Raw genomic sequence first — 21,509 nt, 5'->3', positions numbered from 1 at the left:
TGGTCGAACGTAACCGAAATATGTGATTGGTGGAAAGCCGACATTACGACGATAGACCCGAAAAAACGAGTAGCGGCTGACACATCGACCAGAGAGACTGGATTCAGTTATCGTCTTACCGTTCATTCGAGAATGTTTTGATTACGTAGAGGTTTACAACGAATAACGCTGACAAATGTTGAAGTTTATCAGAGGGAAGAGCCAACAAACAGCAGTCGAACGACAGAAACTGCAAAAGGATCTTTTTGCTTTTCAAAAGGTGAGTCTTTTATAAACCTCATTTTTTAAACTTCGCGGTATTTTCCTTAATACATCGATCGAACGACGGCGGCGTTGGTATATATCAGTGGCGCGGAGACGATGAGCTGCGGAACGCACGGTGGTGAAGGCGGTGACCAGACGCCACAAATGTTTTAATTACGTGGAGGTCCTCGCGGTCTTAACCGAGCCTTTCGCGACGGTAGTGAAACGTCGTGACATTACACGTGAGGATTAACGGTTTTTAACGGACGTGTCGCGCACCGTTCGAGGAACAAACGCCGACAGATGTTGAAGTTTATCAAAGGCCAACAACCTACCGACAGAAACTGCAAGAGAAAGAAACTGCAAAAGGATCTTTTTGCGTTTCGAAAGGTGAGTCCCGATCCAAAGTTTCGCCCACATCCGACCCGGCGAAATGCGCCGACACTTTCTTACGTTCTTAGGCCTTACTTTTATCCGTTACTGAGAGAGATTACTGAAATACATTAGATTTACCTTTGCGACAAAACAATGTTACTATGTATAGGGTATTCAGGTTCGATCATATCGACGTGTTGGCGTTTTCAATGGAAAGCAGTGAATTTTGATGCATCGAGGAAAAGGTGTTTTGCACCGTTTTTTTATTTTTTATTCACAGTGGAGAGAAGTGAGAGTGAATGAGTGAACATTGGGTCAAACTCGTTTTCATTTACATTTAAAGAGTATGGTTTTTACATTGCTTCTTTTCATTCGCTTAATTTCAAAATTTTGAAAGACATTGCGAATCGTTTAAGCGTTTTTCTTTTTTTTTTTTCAATACGCTTTTTAACGTTTTAATCGAGAGAAAATAATGAGTTGACGAATTGAATTTGATAAACGACGTCAGGAAGGTTAATTTTATCAGTCATCTATCTTCTTAAAACAAACCGATCTTTTTCACATCTTATTTACACATTCATTATTTATAAGTCAACAGGCTTGCAATTGAAAGTTTATTCTGTTACCATGTCAGATAGTAATCTCCAGTTTCTTGATAGCACATATTGATACGTTATGCGTTTTTCAGAACACAAGTTCCTTTTACGCGTAAACTACTTAATCGTTTTAAAGATAAATCTTGTCTCGAAAAAGAAAGGAAAAAAGAAAAGGTAAAAAGCTGCTGAATAGTACGTCTCAAGAAGATTGATAAATATATGTGCCATGATATAAATCGTACATAATCGGAAGAAAAACCTTGTTCCGAATTTATACCCGATAAAGAGGAATCAAATGAATTCGACTTCAATTTCGGTTTACCGAGCGCACGCGTTTAACACGCGATAAAGCGCGCCAGGATTTGTCGTTTCTCATAGGTTATTGACGGTTACGAGTGATTGCTACACAATCAACTACCAATACCACCCTATGTTTTAAACGAACAACTTATAAGTACGACATTTCAGAGCAAGCATTATAATTTACCTCAAAAGTTACTAAATAAATTTTATATCCATATCATATTCAAATCATATCGTATAAATCATATTCCAAGGTTTGTCGTTTCTTATTTATTACTGACGGTTAGGGTTGCTATATGTAACAAAACACAGCTTCCATATTATTAAATAAACAGTTTATTTGTTATTTCGTATCGAGCGTTATAATCGTGACACGACATAAAGCAAGCAATTAATTTTAAAATTCGACTAATTTCGTTTCTTTCTGCTTCGTTCTTCCTTCTAAGTATGTAATTATTGAATCGATTTTGTTGAAACAAAGAGCGCTTGTCGCTCTGTATTGATTTGAAAGAAACATTGCGAAACGCGTTTGATCAGCAGCACACCACCATTCGAAGGCTACCACCTTTGAGAGGCTGGTTTCATGGAGGAATATTAAGATTTTAAAATTGCTTTCGTCCAAGAACATGATACAGCGTGATTTAAGAATGAACGGTACAGAATCAACAGGTCGATATCCGAACGTAATCGATACCGAAAGTCTAGAAGACGACGGGTGGCCGAGATACGATGCCTAGAGTCAGGATTATTGTGGTTATGTGTGCGGTGTGATGCGTTTCTTTAGCGGTTGTCTCGGCTAACTGTCATCATCACTGGCCATCGGGTGCACTGTCGCGAAACCTTATCGCGGTTTAATTCTCGGCCTGCTGGATTCGAAGTTTGGCGATACAGATTGCGAAAATAGTCGCACGAATACAATCAGTTCGTGCCGGTTCCGATCGATGCTTCATGCAAGGTGATTTTTATGCGATATTTTATTCGCTATCGAAAATTGTTACTCGTATCGTTTACCACTTGTTAGGAAAGACAATAAAGCGACTTTATGTTACGGTCAAATGTCGTTAATTATTAACTTGTTCGTCATTGAAGAATTTTTTAACAGGTCGGCTTGTGTCTAACACACACACTTAAAAAAATCCTATTTATTATAGGTAAGGTTATTGTTCCTTATCATTAATTTTAGCGAAGTATCATAAAGTTATATTCTAGAAAGTCTTCGTGAGAATCCACATTCTCAATACCGAACTACGCTAGTGGTACTCAGTAATCCAGAATGTCAATTCTTTGACCTGGCAGAATTTTCCATTGTGTTGCCAAACTTCCATCCACCAATGGTCAGGTTCTTCGAAAACCCAACCTAACTCAGGCTAACGATAACTCAGAATTGGTTACCGTTAGGAATAAGTTTACAGCGAGTCAGTCATATTATTTCTCGTTCGTTATAATTTGACAGGTCTGTAACAGGACGAAACAAAAAGTTAAAGGGAATAGTACTAGTCTCCAATATGATCCTTCGAATAGTTTTGTTAATACGCACACACGTGTAAATACCAAAAAACTTGAAAAATCACAATGGATTACGCGCTGTATTAAACACCATTTAACCCTGTTGTTCTCGTCGCTTATCTTAATTCATTGTTCAAAATATTAAATATACTACATCATTTTTTGCTTTCGTTGTTTGTAGCTTTCTTCCAAAATAAGTCTACTAATAAAATAATAATGTCACTACTACTAAACTACTGTCGCTACTTCTAAGTATCAATTGTCAATCTTTTTTGACAGATAATAAACATACATAACTGCGCATAATCGAAACAGAAAATTTCCAATAAAAATTAGATACAATTTATGTCCATCGTATCCATGGTTAGAATCGAAATTGCGCATAGTCCTTGTTTCTTTCATTCCGTTTTTTATATGACGCAGGGTATGGTACGAATTCGAATTAGACAATAGGAACGTTCCGTCCATTCTAAACGCGTGTATTTACTACGTGTAGGTTACTTTCGTTCGGTCAGGAAATGAAATAGGAAATGTAGGTTAATCTGTCGGTTAAGCAATTACAGGTAGAAGTAGCGCGCTCTGCGCGGTAAGATGTACGAGTTGGAAAAAAAGTAGAAAGCCCTCGCGGCGTGGAGGGTGCCTGTTGCCTTAATTAAAGCAGTCGCATTTACGCAAACCCGGTGTTTACGGAGTAGTTTGGTCCGATCGAAACTCGAATAACATCTGATTATATTACATCACCGAATGATGCCATTTTATCGCTTAATCGGAAAAAGGCGTGGAACGACAAGATAATAAAATGGAATCACCTTGGAATCTTTAAAACTTGGCAAACGTTCTTGAAGAAAGGAAGAAGCAATAGATTTTTCGTCAATTTTGTTTTAGATCTTTTAATATATATTTGGAAGTGGATTGATTTTACTAATCTCATCGAGGAGTTACTTCGAAGGACAAACAATCAACGTTTGGTTTTTAATATCGATTCTATCAATAATACCACGTATTCGTTGTAGAGAAGAGATACGAGGAAAGGATATTATCGGTTTTCTGTGCAAACAAATACGTGATAAGGTGCCTAGCCCTTTTTACGTTTACTTTAATATACGCAGACGAATGTGCCGTTAGTCTGACCTGACTAGGTTAGGTACAGACTGATATCCGTGGATTATTTCGAGAGTTTTTTAATGTAGATTAGAATTAACTGATGAGTAATTAAATGAATATAGATGTGATATTATTATCATCTAAAATTTAAATTCGCCAACGTTTATCATAAATGTATAATGTATAACAAATAGAGAAATATTTGTTATTCTTCGGCAATATTTAATAAATGTTCCTGGTAAATTATTTAAATAATACATTACGTAAAAATGTGAATAATTTTCCTTTCAAAATATGTTCATTTGTTTGTTAAGTATGAAATATATCACGAATTCTGTAATGTTCTACATTCATTCTAGAAAAAGGCTTAACTATACCAACGTGAACTATTTCTGTTGAAGAAATGTCACATCGTGTTATCGATCGAACAATAACTTTTAATGTTTCCAAGAATAAGATTAGATCGCTATAACACTATAACTGATCGAATGTTTCCTTTTCTCAAGAAGAATTGTAAATTTTCTAATTATAGATCTAACATTAACCTAGGCAGTGCATACATATTAACAAAAATCGACAAGAGCAGTAAATCTCTCAAAGCTTTATCAGCAGTCGATCTTTATACGTGTCGATAAAAACAAGCAATTTTTGATGTTGTAAATTTATTCTTCTCTGTGTACATAAGCAAGAGCATCGTTTGATCCATGTTTAGTTAACGTAATTTCTATCGAGGTTGGGCTCATTGAGATTAGGCCAGATTAAACCTTACGAGGGAATCCTCTGTTGTGCTTGTGCTGGTTCGTGCTTAGGCACCTTCTTACTTTAATCCTTCGGTACGCTCTCCCGAAACTGAAAAACGGCGACACCCTTTCTCATGGAAATTACCTAGGTCAAGGTCTCGCTCCCTCTCTGTTATACCGACGGACACCCTTGTTTCTAATAGTGCCGTTGAAACGTGGCTCAAATCGATATTGAGGGTAGCCCTAAATCTCGAGGGTTGTACCGTAGTCGTATAATGCTAAAACTCCCCGAGCTATTTAAATTTTTAGGAACTAGTCAATCGTCTTGCAACGTTGTAATATAATATGTAAATTTATTTTATGTTTAATTTAGCAGCCGTATTTTTTCATTGAGGGAGCGTAAAGTGAAATAATGTATATCTTGATTACAATTTCCGAAGATCAACAGCTTGATTACGTTAGATTTATAATTACGAAACAGAAGCATCGAAGAATCACCGGTTCCAAGGTTCCGCTATTAACGCTGTTACGTTAATCCAAAATTCGATATTATTAATCATCAACTAAAATTGTATTTTTAGTTGAAAACCACGTGTATCGATAAGAAGGAACATAATTCTCATCTTACCGTGTTTGTTCTTCGGAAGTAACGAAAAATTATTGAAATCTCGTCTGATAAGATTCCCTTATCGAGAATAGCAAAGACAGTTTAAGAGATTGTTTTCGAGTGATTCGCCCTCCGTGACAGGATGTACATTGTTACAATGTGTATTACAGAAATGTGTTTTAATTGCTGGTTGTAAAAGAGATTCTTTGTGATTGGGCGCGCGGAGCGGGAGGTAAGTACGCACGCACGAGCGATAAAATCACGCGATTAACGGGGATTTGACGATATCTGACTCATCGATGAGTAATCGGTGCGCCTCTCGGCCAAAAACTGATTCCGCCGGCTACGAGTTATGCCGTGAAAGTCGGAAACAAGCGTCGAGCATAATTAGCGTTAGTCGCATTGAAAACGAGTCGCGGAATGGGGAGGACACGATCGTTAACCCGAGCACCGTTGTTTCCTTTAATTCACTTTGTCTCGTATTCTGTTTAATTGCTACGCCAGAGTCCGCGTTTCTTCTTTTTTTATTTTCCACTTTAACCGTTCGAGCGTCACAAATGGACCGATCCGTGAGCTACTCGCGTTGCTGGAGATTTTTGCCAGTTATTGCGCCTATGACGATTTCTTTTCTTTTCTTTCTTGTTTGATACATTATACGAAATACAGAAACCTGTGTGTATAGCTTATATCATCATCAACTCTTTTCAATTTTATTCTTCTCTTCTTTTGCTATTACTTTTGTACACACGCGGTTCTATTGACTTTAAAAGTAATAAAAGCGGCTAATGCGGCTAGAAGACAGTCGAGCTGAAAATGGAAGGTTAATAACTCTAGTTAAAACCTAGTCCTTGAGAAATTAATAACTAAATCATGGGATAAAACAGGTATTGGAAGTAGAATCTTAAATTGCTACTTCGTTTACTCTGTTCATCGAAGAACTTTTTGCGTTATAGTCCTAATTTGCAGTAAACATAGACAATTTTATACAATCGTCGATACGTTTTCTGCAGGTAATTGACAGGTTAATTCATTCTACGTCTTACATACAAGCTACGAATAATTTGATACTTATCGAGAATCAAACTTTTGCCGTGGAGCGTGCGCATATCAGCGACAGTGCAGATAGCGTACACTATTTTTAGCGACTTTCTCGTATAAATAGTGTACCGATTACTGCTGACAGTGTACGATTATCATAAAGAATGGTCAGTCGAAATGACCATGCCAATTTATGAATCGAATTGAGTGAAAACGCGAGTTACTCCGTTATGTGAGAAAATGGAAAGGTTTTGGAGAAGCTGTTCGGAGATTTGTATTTTTATTCTCGTCTGGTTTCAATGCTCGTTTCAACTTATAAATAGAGACAAAAGAAGATTTATAAGTCTTTCATGAAAAATTCTGAAAAATACGACGATGCGAAGCAAAATTTAATATCAAGACAAACATTTATGTAGTTTGAAACAAAGTTCGATTTCATAAATTCATAATGGTTATACACTTGCTCTGTTACTTCGGCAAAACTGTTCCAACACATAACTGCGAGAATTATTCATCAAGTATATGCAGGTAATTAAGGAGAATGTAAACAGTATAAATTACGCGAAGTGTTACCCATTCACTATCTAACTTATTATATAAAGAACGATGAATCGCGCCAGTTAATAACTAGCGGGATTCTACTCGAACGACTATCATTAAAGCAAAATATCATTAAATTCCGAAATGTTCGTTGAAACAAATCTAATCCACTCGAAGTACTCGAGCACCATCCAATAATCTTACATTTGTCGTCTCACTCCCGTTAATAGTTGTAATAACTAGGACTAATAAAAATCTTTTCCTGTTCTTTGCAGACGGTGCAGCATGGGTTCCCAAACAAACCCACAGCCCTCGCATGGGATCCGAGTTTGCGGCTGATGATCATTGGCACGGCATCCGGCGCCATCAAGGTGTATCCTTTTCGATTTCATCGCTCCTTCGCTTTCGACCAGTTCATTTATTTTTGTTTTCTTCTTTTGCTTTTTCCTCTCGATATTTATAATCCGACCACAAGGCACCGTCTCGATGCTCGATAACGTTCCTATCTACCGATAAATCGTCGAAAGCCACTTCGAGAGCCACTGGCCTAAGGGAAACGGGAACGTGATTGACGCCGGTTTCTTCTGATCTCTTTCTCCCCCCACCATGAATACTAATTTTAGATACAACGATACTCGATATTTTGCCATCACGTCAAAGCTGTTTCTCGATTCACGCCCCGGCTTTTACGGTCACGGCTTTCATTCAGAAAACGCTCTGCTTTTTCTCTTTAGACAGCTATATCGAATCGTGCGACGATTCTTATGTTTCAGCGTTGTCGTTTCCGCGAGAAAATTGCATTTGTCGAGCGATAGATTGCTTTCCCCGATGCAAGGTTCTCCGGAGGGTCTGCTTGTTGGATGCGACGGAACTGAATTTGGAGTCATGTTTCCCGTGAGACTGGGAACGTAGGATGTGAAAGTATCGAAGTATCGCAGAGTCGCGCATATGAATATGAAATAGCGGAGGTGTTCTGACTTTGGTTACGTCTGGCGAAAGATTAAAGAGCGTGCAAGCGTCGAGCATAGTACTACGTTTTGTATTAGATACGTTACGAATCGATCGCGAAATTTAGATAAATTTAGACGAAATAAGTGTGTGATTTATACGCAGGAATATGGATCGAAGATGTACCGATGGAAATGAAAATATTAAAAATAATTATACGTATGTATGTATGTTCCGGTAGAGATGGAGAAATAGTGCGATCATTGGAAATAAGCAAAAAGAATTTACGTCGTATTGTATGTTAAAGTCTCAGCGGAAAGAACAAAATCGATGATGGTGTACGTTTGAAAGTTTGATCAGTTAAGTAGAGATTCGTTCGTATCATTTCCAGGAATCACAAATCTTCCGTTGCTCCGTCGGATCTTCGCCGTCGTTGCAACAGCGCGTAAATCTCGACAGTGTAACCACTTGTTCCTCTTGATGTCTGGTTGATGTGTACCGCAAAGGCATTAAATCATTCCCGGAACACGTACTATGTTAACATGAAATTACGCATCTATCTTTCGAGATCGTTAAGAAACTCATTATCGAACGAACGTTTAGAAATTAGTCATTGTAGACCTGCTTTTGTTACCCGATTACCCACTTTGTGTTAGGTCAATAATCGATCCAAAAGGACTATAATCTGTCGAAGCTAGTCTAGATATGCCCAATATTTTTTACCATGTTTGTCAAAATAATATTATCTTTTCTCTATCTATCCGTAAAAATTTATTGTACTTCGTCTTACGTTTCATTATTTTATATAATTAGATTAATTGTTCGACAATTAGGAATAATTATAATATCAATGAGAAGTCATTTCGAGACGGAAGGATGTCGAAGTCGATCCATTCGAAGAGTTAATTAAAACATTATTTTTGTATAATTGTTCTTTCGTCAATCGCTTGGTACACGCGTCGAGTACGGTCTGAAAAATGCTAATTACAAGCGCACAAAAGGATTGATTCCCAATGCGTCGCTGCGTACCGTACGACTGCATACCGGTTACTTTATTCGCGTCTCGATGTCAGATGTTCGAATGGCTACGTAATCGGTAGATGATCATTATCATTTCGCAAGACGTATGATAGACGTCTTTACCGTCTCGACGGAAATTCTATTTGCAATTGATATTAGAGAGGTACGAGTTGCTGCTAGTCGCTTGTAAAATCTTTATAAATCTCGAATCTCTGTCTGTGCTATTTATTTTGGAATTGCTTATATGTAGCTTCGATATCAGGCGTGTCTGATCAACGACGTAAGAGATGGCTGGCTTTAGGCGAAACTGTAGCAGAATCTGTGTCTGCGATTGAAGTAGAATTCGACGACGATATAAAAGACCTGTATACAATTCGTGAATCGAGCACAATCGTTCCTGTCAGCGAACGTTAAATCTGATATTTTCGAAACAAAATCACCTTCTGTTTCTTGGTAGGAACGGAGGTGGTCTACTGTTACTGTTAAATAGGGCTATCTAATTTTCTCTGTTTTCCTTGACTGACGTGCGATTACAGATTCGGTAGGCCAGGTGTGGAATTCTATGGACAACACACCATCGAAAGTGGAGAGAATGCTGTCACAAAGATTGTTGCTCTGCCCAATGAGGTAAGCGCCGCTATTTATTTATTACTAACGTTTTATCAACGTATCGTTGCTCGGTTATCTATTTTCAGAAGTCAAGGAAAACTTGAATAATTTTTAATGACTTTACTTGTATATAATTTGATGCTGGTACCTACGTGTCTAAATATATTGTACATTGATGGTTTTTATGCATTCAAATTTGAAAACGCGCATGATATACAAAAATATACAAAACGTTCAAAATATGAATCTCATCGTAGTATGCAGTGAGCGAAACTACCATTTCTCTCAACTATGTTTGTAAGGACATGAATTTGCATAAATATCCGCTGTCTAATAACCACGATGATAAGATGGAAATAAATAGTTTTATGTTTCCGTTTTATTGGAAGAACTTTTTTATTCTGATTGTAGTTTGATAGCTTTAACGTTAACGAGTACCGTCAAACACGATAAACACGATTCTATAACGAACAATTCACACAATTTTATAGCTGAGCAATTGCGTAAATTGACCCACGTGTAAACACGAATGTACTCGTAGCCATTGAACAGTGTGTTAAATTGTTAGTGGTTTATGATCTTGTAAACTTCGTTGTTTAGCTATGTTAACGTTTGCGTGGGAATCGATTTCTATTTAGATTTATTTCTATATTTTTCAATTGACGAGATTAGGACATATATTAAACGCCAAACGATGAATTGAATTCAATAGAAACGAACGAAACACTGTGGAAGCTCAGTTCGTGTAAACTTCACTGGATTAAAATATGCAATAGCGTATACTTTGAAACGAATGCCAGCTGACGTACCATCCTAGTTCGGATTTCTTAATGACCACGCTAATAGTTCTTAAACCTTCCAAAGGAGTTACGTTATCTCCTAACGAGAAATTCCAGAAATTTTTGTCTCTTCAAATCACTCTTGGAATTTGTGTTTTCTAATTACCCTTATAGCGTTTCCATTTCTAATCTTCCCTCTGACCATTACATAGCATAATACGAGAGATCTAAGTATATGTAGAACGGAGTATAGAAATCTTGACGATAAGAAGAGCGTACTTTATCACACTTTGAATCGCTTGAATATTGACGTTGCTATTTTTATAAGCTAAATGTTTGTTAGAAGTTCGATAAAAGGAAAAAGAAAAAAAGAAGAGAACGCCGAGGAAACGGTGCTTCGTGTCAGGTCTGCGCGCGATAGTAATATCTTCTGCGTACATTGTAATCAAAGGGACCAGACGGAGGTGTGAAGTTATGGTTGTTTTAAAAGTCACACGCGTTGCACCGGTAACGCGACACCGTGTTCGGCTTATACGGCCATCGTTACCGAGTTGCATAACTGTGTGCGACACGCGCAACGCGCTTTTGCACGCGTGTTCGAATAAATAATATACGAACACCATTGTCGCCCGTTCCATAAAGGTCGGGAACGTATTACTGTACGTACGCGAAGTTTTTCCTGTTTCCTTTCTTTTAAATACGAACCTCGCCGCCGGGAAAATTTCGTTATGAAATTCATCTACAATTCAACCGATGATACAATCGTAAAATTTCCAACACGATAATTATCAATTTTCCTTTTCTTTTTCATTTATTCTGCTACGTCCTTCGAATCATCTTCGTCATTAGCTTATAGAAGAAAGAATAATTATATTTCTTGGGATATAATATGATACGTTAGAATACACTGTAATATGTGTATTCGTAAAAATTGAAGTAAAAATTCTGACAGCGAGCAGCGTCAAAGGGCGACGACAAAAGCATACACTACATGTACACATGAACGAGTAGAACTCAGTAGGTATGTTATAATTAATTGCCTATACGAGGAAAAAACGAGCAGACTAATATGGAAAATCAGCATATACAGGGTGGTTGGTAACTGATGGTACAAACGGAAAGGGGGTGATTCTACGCGAAAAAAGAAGTCGAAAATATAGAATAAAAATTTTTCGTTTGAGGCTTTGTTTTCGAGAAAATCGACTTTGAATTTTCGCTCGGTACGCGTGCACTTTATCACGTCTCGTTATAACGGATCTCACTGTAGATCGTTGTCTCGATGGAAAAATTTAAAAAGAAAAAAGAAAAAAATTAAAAAAAATTTTTATTCTATATTTCCGACTTCTTTTTTCTCGTAGAATCACCCCCTTTCTGCTTTTACCACCAGTTACCAACCATCCTGTATATACATGAATAACGATGAGTCGATTCACGTTCATTTGCCTTTGCCGGTAAATTGTTTTGTAATAAGTTGTGTATAAAATATATGATACGAAGCAATACACAGAATAGGCGTGGCATGATCGAGCACAGAGTTGCTTACATTGCTCGTTACGAGTCATAAAATCTCGTTATCGCGATCATTTTTCAAGCGAATCCTAAAACCGATAAGATAGCGCCTGTACGATTGCTTCGTTGTAGCTAGATATCGGATCGGATCTTGGGCTTCTCTTTTTTCCCTCTCGTATTTTGTTGCTTTAAATCGTTCTGTTGATCGAAACGATCAGATTATCACGAATCAATAATCGGAATTCATCAAATTCGAATTATGGGTCAATTTTAAATTGAGAAGTTCACGAAACGCGAAAAGACGTGATTTCGGCAAATTCAGTACGATAGAGTGTAAAATGCAAGGTATAACCCACGTCGTGCTTTTGCTGGTATAATGATCGAGTACGGGATCTCAATTATTCAACTGCACACGTTAATAACACGCGGAAAGAGCGACGTTCTGCTCGAGAAAAACACGTTGGAAGTACCGTAGACACGCGTGAAAGTGCGAGGCGCGAGGTAAACCTTCTTAACCTTGCGTTTTCCTCGAGTTTTCACTTCGCCTATTACAAAGAAGGCATCGTCTTTGTGACCGGGGGAAAAAAAGGACACGGGATCTGTTCCGTGAGAAACGATGAGGTCATGAAAACTATCTACAATACGTTATTTTATTTATCTGTATTATGATACGAAGCTATTACGAAGTCACGAGTTTTACATTCGAGTATGGAGACGACAAAGCAAATACGAGATACCAATACAATTGCGAATTAGTATTCGTTTTCATTCATTAAAATAGATAGAATTATGTGTAGTATTAATCTTTACGATTAGTTCAAGAATAAGTGCGCGATAAAAATGATTGATTACTACAAATGTAACAGGGTCGCGTGGTTTCTCTCTGCGACGACAACTCTCTTCATTTATGGGAGATCAACGAAAGTTCGGTCGTGGAGACCAAGTCGCTATCGTTGGAGGGCAAATTGAAGAAAATTTCGGCCATGTGTCTCGAATCAAGCGGCGAACATCTTCTTCTTGGAACGGAGGGCGGGAACATCTATCTTCTTAACTTGAAAACATTCGTAATGCCTGACAATATCATTTACCAGGATGTCGTGATGCAAAAGTAAGAGTAATTCTTGCGTTTTGATATGCATTTTGAAACTCGCATGCTGGATGCCTGTAGCAACTGACTTGATTCTTCTTTAGCGTTATGCATTTTTCGATGTATCTTTTATTTTGATCTTTTTGGTACAAGTTTTATACTTTAGTCGTTGGTAGTTTTAGTATGAACATAAATTACGTGAAACGTACTATTTGAAATATTATCGTTAACGACTAGTCGTAAATTCGTGAGATACGAGCGATCCTAACAAGTTGAGCCAGAATTTGCGAAACAATGAGTTTTAGCGCAAAATCATGCGAACCTCGATTTTCTTTTTGTATTTTTTTTTTTTTTTCAATTAACTTTCATTATGGAACGAAGCGTTTGATTGTCGATTGCGAGGCAGTTGGCATTGAAATGGCTAGATTCATGTACCCGTAACGTATCGATGTTATGACAGCGTGCCAGACGATTACAAGAAGAATCCAGGAGCGGTCGAGGCGATAGCGGAACAACCAGGTCACCCAGACAATATTCTGATAGGTTACAATCGTGGTTTAATGGTTTTGTGGAACAAAGCGACTCCGGGAGCCCAACAGGTGAGCCTTCGTATTATTATTCCATATCTTTCTTTATACACATGCTATGTATACAAGACTATAGTGTGGCAGATGTAATGACACGCTTATAAAACAGTTCCAACACACTCGCTTATTACATTTGTGGGGCAATGCTTAATCCATCGGTACATAGAGGTGCATTCAGCTCAAGTACCACGCAAAAGAGAATAATTTTAATCAATTGTCTCATTTAATAAATGCTTCATTCCTGTTGCGATCGTCGAATTTTTATATTTCAATCTTGCTCTCATTTTCACAAACAAAATGTATTTGTAACGTTTCAGGATGTGTGACATGAGATTAAAACGAAAGAAATGCATACCGACAAGAATTTTTGCATGTTTCGTTTAAACTTGAGTATTTTGTAACGTTAAAAGGTACAATTGGATTGAAAATGACCGAATCGAAAGCAACAGGATTAAAAAGTGTTAATGAATCGCATATCTAAGTAATTGAAACAAACTCTATGTAGAATAACGATTCGTGAAACGTTTCAGTTTAAAATGAAATAATATGCACCGATGGGTTAAGCACGTATTGTGAGATGGTACCGCTCGTTCTGATTGTTGTTTGTGTCTTTGGTGGTTTTGGCGAACGTGTACGTGCAGCTGATGGGTTTGTTTTCGCGTGCGCAGACATTCGTCTCCACGCAACAGCTGGAATCTGTCCACTGGGTCTCCGAGACCCGTTTTGTTTCCTCCCACAACGATGGATCCTATGCATTTTGGAGTCCAGGCAGCGACAGCATGTTGGAATCGAGTACACCCTATGGACCATTTCCCTGTAAAGCTGTCACTAAAATTCTCGTCTATCCAACTGCAGAGTGAGTACAGGATTTTCCCACAACATCGATAATTATCTTTTTTGTAATTGGATTGATAATGAGTCTTTGTAAAACACTTCGCAGACTCGGAGAACTCGTTTTATTTTCGGGTGGAATGCAACGTGCAAGTTACGGCGATCGTCACACCATTACCGTTATGGCGAAGGGCAAACATGTTGTTTTTGACTTCACGTCAAAGGTGATCGACTTCTTCACTGTGTTTCCTAAACAAGAGGATGGGAAAGATGCATCTGATAGTCCAGAAGCGCTTATAGTATTGGCCGAAGAAGAAATAGTAGCCATTGATTTGAATAATCCTGAATGGAAGATGATGGCATTACCGTATTTAGTATCTCTCCATGCAAGTGCGGTAGGTATCATTCCCGCAATTTGTAATATAACATTTTATAAGTATACGTTCCTTCTCATTATGTCTGTGACGTCCTTATTTGCAGGTCACCTGTTCGCAACACGTCCCGAATGTTCCTGAGGAATTATGGGAGAACATTATCGCAGCTGGGAAAGCGCAAACGGAACATCTATACTCGGATAAATCATGGCCTATAGATGGTGGAATTATTCTGAATCAGAAATCGGAAAATGATAAATTAAAAAGCAGAGAACTATTACTTACTGGCCACGAGGATGGAACCGTGAGATTTTGGAATGCGTCTGACGTTGCTTTAACACCTCTCTACAAGTACAATTCATCCATTCTGTTTACTGGCGAACATCTGGATGTTCTTGAACAACCACCGGAGGATGACGAGGACGAGTGGCCACCATTTAGAAAAGTTGGAACCTTTGATCCGTACTCCGATGATCCCAGACTTGCTGTGAAAAAAGTTTTGCTTTGTCCGCTGTCATCGACATTAGTGGTTGCCGGCACGGCTGGCCACATAATTACAACCACCATATCATCCGAACCTGTAAACAAGGAAATCAAAGCCATCACGATGAACATCGTAAACGATCGCGATGGATTTGTTTGGAAAGGCCATGATCGTCTTCCGGCGAGGACAACTAGTATATCTTTCGCAGTCGGTTTTCAACCACAAAGTCTTCTTCAATTATACCCGCCAGCTGCGGTTACAGCATTGGCTATGCATAGCGAGTGGGGATTACTTGCTGCAGGCACGGCTCATGGTTTAGCTGTTTTCGATTATACAAGAGCGAAAGCTGTCAACGTGAAGTGTACACTTAATCCAAATGGTATTTTTACATATTTTTTATTAATTGAATATCTGTAAATCGTATATTTGTAAAGACAGTAAATTAGTTTTCGATTCCTTATGTCATTCTAGATCTTTCCGGAGCAGGCGATACACCGATTTCTAGAAGAAAGTCGTTTAAGAAATCATTGAGGGAATCTTTTAGGAGATTACGAAAAGGAAGATCACAGCGTCGAACAAATGCCACTAGTCCAACTAGGAATACAACATCAGAAAAGAAGAAAGAAACGTGAGTATTTTTTAAGCTTGTTAAACTGTAACTAATGTTAATATGTTAAACAATGATTGGTTTTTAATTTTCGAAGGTCCAGTGTTGCTTCTTCTCCGAGTGGTGACCTTTCGCCGGTGGAATTGAAGCCTGTGGAGAGACAAGTGGAAGCAAGGCCTGTAGATGATGCACTGGGGTCAATGGTTCGATGTTTATATTTTGCTAGAAGTTACATTATAAGCAGTAAGTGTTCCTAATACATTTTTATCGAGTATAAATTATGAATATTCTATTAACCTTTTTTTCTTTATTATAGTGCAAAACACGACGCCTACGCTTTGGGCGGGTACCAATAATGGTACAGTTTATGTTTTCACGTTAGCAATTCCTGCTGGTGTTAGAAGAACAGAAGAGGATGTAAATTGTACATTAGGCAAAGAGATTCAGTTAAAGCACAGAGCACCTGTAATTGCAATTACAATTCTCGATGGGTCTAGCGTACCGTTGCCAGAACCATTCGAAGCTGAGAAAGGCGTAAGTCCTGGTCCTGATATGGCTTCTCCACACAGAGTTGTAATTGCTAGCGAAGAACAATTCAAAATCTTCAATCTTCCATCCTTGAAACCATATTGTAAATACAAACTTACTGCAAACGAGGGCTCACGAGTTAGAAAAACGGGTTTTGCAAAATTCACATGCCCAATCGAACCTGCAGGAACTCACGAAGAAACCTGTTTATTGTGTTTGAGTAATCTTGGTGATTGTTTAGTGCTCAGTGTTCCCGAATTAAGAAGACAGCTTAATGCCGCTGTTATTAAGAAGGAAGACATTAAGTGAGTATATCTCTTTTACGTCTGTGTCTATCTGTGTATATCATACGAGTATATCTGTGAGAGTATTGTTTTGTTTTTCTAGTGGAATTTCTTCATTGACATTCACAAAAGCTGGCGAAGCGCTATATTTGTATTCAAGTTCGGAACTGCAGCGAATTTCATTGTCTGCTAGTAAAGTGACAAAAGCGCACTGTGCATTAAATTTACCACCAAATGCTAGATCATTTCCGGAAACTAACAACGAAGAAACCCAAGAACAAGGTGTGGTCGAAGGTACAGCAGAAACGGAAGGTGATACAACGCAAGGAAGTCAACCAGATGCGGTACAAAGGATGATTATGGAGAATGGTGTGGTGGGTTCTAGTGAGTATACCACGAACACCTACATAAGTTTTTTTAATTTGTATTTAACATATATCGGGTAATCATGAAGTTACATGTTGTCATAGGATGTTTAAACGTGCTACTACTAAATATGCGTAATCGCTTGGCATATCTCAAGTAACTCGTGTATTTATCTAAATGTTGCTTTGCTATAATTACTTGTGATTTATTAAACGAGCTAGCTGCTAAATTGTACTTTATGCTGATTAACATCATCAAGGAACGCTGTCTCCTAACCCTTTAGTACCTATTCTTGAATACATCTATTTTAGCCGGTGGTGAAGAATCTCCGAAAGAATCGTCTTTGCAACCCGCAGCAAGTACCAATGATGTGAACGGAGAGGACGATCGTCAAGACTTAAGTTCTATTGGAGATATAACGATCGATAGCGTGAAAGACCATTTGCTGTAAGTGGACGTGTTTGTATGTTATGCCTAGCTTTTTATTGTTTTATTTCACATGCTTCTTTTGCTTACCTGTTTACAATTAATTTTATGATAATAAAAATGATAAAGGACAAGAGCAAAAATTTCAAGGAAAGATAAACTTAATTTGACAAGCTGACTTTAATAATATGTTTATTTTGCTGTGCTAATCGTTGTGTCTCCTACACTTGCCACTTGTTTGGCAGTAACAGTTCACTTTTCAGAAATGCAACGTCTTCCGAAGAACTTCATAGTCGTCTTGCAGGACTTAAAATGGAAGTGACTTCACGAACTTCAGAAATTTCCACTCAAAATCAATCCCTAGTTGTAAAAACAACAACCGTTGTTTCGCAAACAACCAACAATACTACCGCTAATGGAGAGATCGAAACAAGTCAGACAAATGAAACACAACAAATGAATAGTGAGTGAAATCATTGCTGATTCAAATTAGTGTGAATTATAAATTATTCAAGTGACCAATAATACATTATATTAAACTGATTTTTAACAATTCATTGAATTCTTCTTAAATACATTTTTTAAACGAATATTTTTTAGGTCACCCCATGTTATAGTATTTGAAGACTGTATACAATCATATTCTTAATAATTTCATATACTACATAATTCATCGATCGCTTAATATTTTGTGTTTGTCTTTCATCGCTTTGTAATTTTTTATTTTTTATTCTTCTGATATTTTTTGTATTCTTTTGTTATTGTTTCGTTTTGTGCTATTTGTTCTTGCGCAGGCACTACGGTAGAAAGAGAGATACGCAGCGGTACTGAGACTACAACGACACACGCTACCATCACTCTACCTCCAAACGTCGAGGTCAGCAAACGGCACTGAATGTATTGCGATAATTGGTGTCGGTCCTTACCTCGATATTAAACCTATATTTTGTGACAAAATGATAGAATGCCATTAAATTTTTGGAGTTTCTCAAAAGTAGTGCAATATATAAGAATTCTATAAACGTCCGCATAGAAGATATGTTGTCCTTACTAATATAAAGAAAAGATAATACCCGCTAATGATATTACTATTTTCTTAGGAATTTTAATTCAGTTTTCATAAACATTAGGTGTGTCAGATGATAAGGCATGTTCATTTTTTCAGTAATATATAACCATTCGTTCTTTCTTTTTGAAATCCTAGAATTGCTCTAGATTGTGATTGCAATATTCTTCCGAGTTTGATTCGTTTGAAGTAACCACTCATTTTATATTAATAAGGAAGAGATATTTTATATCTTTATTAGGGATATGCAATTATTTTGCCATGAAATTATATAATTAACGCTTAGCATATCGCCCGCTCCTAATCTACTAACACGATTTACGTAGCTCAGTTTGTTTAAGAATTGGATAATCGATTTATCAATCTCCAAATTGTGGGTATATTTTATAATATATCGCTGCTTAATTTATTGATGTATTAACAATCTTTTTTGCGTAGTTATAAGGCTTCGTTTAACTGGATACATGATAGTTTTTGCAGAATATCATTCAGATAAATGCGTAACATCATTATTTTTAATATTGCAGATTAGTGCAGCTGACTTGGCAAACTTGGAGATAACAACAACTACAGTGACTACCGAAAAGTCGAAAGCTCCATTGGCAAGGCCTGAAGAAGTCGGTTCTTAGGAATATTCCAAATTGTCCTGTACTCTACTCCCTGATTTTATGCTCTGTACACAGAGCCACACAATAATTAGATTTTTTGTTACTTAATGGACTCACGTGTACACAGCGGCGATAGGTAGAATTTATATATCGTAGATTTTTTAAAAAATCTAGATTTATACGCGGCATTAGCATTAGCTATAAATGATAAGCAAGTGAACTTCGAGTATTGTAGCGACGAACCAATCGAGATATATTAACTGCCAAGATTGTCGATATATTTTACATTTTAACTGAACATTCTCATTGCATTTCTTTTAATAGTCAATTTCGTGATTGAGCAAAATTTTCGATGGTTTAGTAGAACTAGGCCTAGGTAATTTTAATAAAATGCATTTTATTTACATACAAGCGTAACAAATCCTTAAAGAAAAATTAAAATGTTTCATGTTGTTTCATCTGTAGATCAATCTATTAAAATATAATTTTAAAAAATTTTCTGATGCAGCATTAAGAAAAAAATTGAGGAAAATTTATACGATCCGTTTCATGGTGTGTAGCTGAACATAATTAAAAAATTATAGCTTGTACAAAGAAGCAAGATACATCACAAATTGTGAACATGGCAGCCATATTGTAACGCAACGAATATGTTGCGTCACGTCATATTTCTAAATAATAAAAGTAAAAAGTGAAAAGGCGACTTAAATCATCTATATAGTATTTCGAATATTATATAGGCGTCTTGTGACAAAGGATCAAAAAAAGAAATATATGTAAGTATGTTGAATTGATGCGCCTAACAAAATAAAGAAATAGCTACTTAAGTAGAATTACGTTATAAGAAAAGTTACAGAGATTAAGTGAGGGACACTATCAATGGCCATGACGTAAAAGAGGAGAGCCGTTACGAATATATTTTTTATTGATACTTGTTAATCGTTAAGTTTCCTTTTTCTTTGATGGAAACGATCATGGTACAATCGAACTATTTCTATCGAGCAGCATTGAAACTCGCTGAATTCAATTCCGATATTATACGAACAAAACAGATGTAATTGTGTTTTAACATTGCACGTATGTATGTCCCATCTTTCTAGATAAACAAGCTATTTGTTAATTATTTTTGGTGGAGGACAATTGCTACATATTACTTTTTACGCGAATACATCGTAAAATGCTACAAATGTACTATTATTATCGTTATATAGTGATGTACTACGTAGCTTGATTTGTGTTTGCGACAGTACGGATCGTATTTAAGATACCACGATTTTGGATCTCAATAAAATTTCGAAACAAACACGACTCCGTTTCGCGGGGCAATTTCATATTTATCTTTTATAATACCATAACTAACAATTTTTTACAAAAATGAAAACTACTAAAAATTTTAATATATTTTTACCGAATGTGACAGACTGATGCATAAGAGATACATATTCGTTTCTTCTTTTACATTTAATTAATCAACCATTAACTATTTAATCGATCGACTATTCACGTGATTTCGAATAAAAAGTTTTTCATCCTTTATCGTTCCTCTAGACTACATGTGTGTTAAAAATGATAACAATTTACTGTTCGTTGATGCAATTAATGCGAGGCCTTTGTAGATAGATTTTAATCTTCCTCTAATGTCATAATTTCTCTTACGACCTTTTTTATTTCTTTTATTCAACCGCTTTGCGAAATGTATGTTTCTTGTACGCGGTTATTACAAATAAATGTTATACAAGGTGTTCCAAAAATCGACTATGCACAGTTTTTTTTTTTATTGAAAATGAAATCCTTAATCCATAACCATAGATCTAAACATTTAAATAGGATATTAATTAGAATAAATTTGTTGTTTATCGAATCCACTTGAATTTAATTATTCAAGATCTAATATAGTATTCTGTGCTGTTGGTGCACCTTGTACCGTTAATTTTATTACAATTGTAAACTACATTAACAAGGTAAAGTTAATGAGCTAAGTAAGATACAAAATGTATGAAAACGGACGTGCTTCTGCTATTGTAAAATTATTTGTTTTTTACCTTGATAAAATATTACGTATTGCACATGGTGAATTGTTAAAACTGCTCCCAAACATTTCATACTTTTTTCCTTTATAAAATATGTAAAGTCAACAAATGACCTTAACAGTCGATGTTGAAATATATATATATATATGTAAGTTTAGCATATATTTAAATTCCACAGGTAAATAAGTTTTATAGGTTTTCTGGCATTTCAGAAGCGAAAGATATAAAAAAAATTGCTTCTGGCAAAATTGAGGAAAATATATGTATTTCGTTTACTTATAAATAAGCTTTTTCGACATGTCTTTTTTTTATCT

The 21,509-nt window shown here is 36.7% G+C and overlaps 1 protein-coding gene across 11 annotated transcripts; it reads left to right on the top strand.

Moving 5' to 3' along the window:
- The first annotated feature begins 76 nt into the window (after positions 1-76).
- Positions 77-21,231, top strand: l(2)gl (LLGL domain-containing protein l(2)gl). Of its 11 annotated transcripts, none has more exons than XM_069120425.1 (16): positions 77-259; positions 7,328-7,425; positions 9,557-9,647; positions 12,784-13,025; positions 13,465-13,603; positions 14,233-14,447; positions 14,532-14,817; positions 14,903-15,659; positions 15,752-15,908; positions 15,991-16,130; positions 16,204-16,720; positions 16,803-17,083; positions 17,377-17,512; positions 17,737-17,954; positions 18,286-18,368; positions 19,085-21,231. In XM_069120425.1, the coding sequence occupies exons 1-16, from the start codon at positions 176-178 to the stop codon at positions 19,184-19,186; spliced, it is 3,546 nt and encodes a 1,181-aa protein (XP_068976526.1). In that variant the 5' UTR covers positions 77-175; the 3' UTR covers positions 19,187-21,231. The 11 variants fall into 11 exon arrangements, with proteins under 11 accessions (XP_068976526.1, XP_068976561.1, XP_068976588.1 ...); XM_069120460.1 differs by having other exon boundaries at positions 78-259; positions 14,260-14,447; XM_069120487.1 differs by having other exon boundaries at positions 78-259; positions 14,260-14,447; positions 15,985-16,130; positions 17,755-17,954.
- Positions 21,232-21,509: the final 278 nt, after the last annotated feature.

This window comes from Bombus flavifrons, chromosome 1 (genome assembly GCF_040668555.2).
Source record: "Bombus flavifrons isolate JBK064 chromosome 1, iyBomFlav1_principal, whole genome shotgun sequence".
Classification (NCBI taxonomy): Eukaryota; Metazoa; Arthropoda; class Insecta; order Hymenoptera; family Apidae; genus Bombus; species Bombus flavifrons.
Note: the sequence above shows the minus strand (reverse complement) of the source record. Positions and strands in the feature narration are given on the sequence as shown.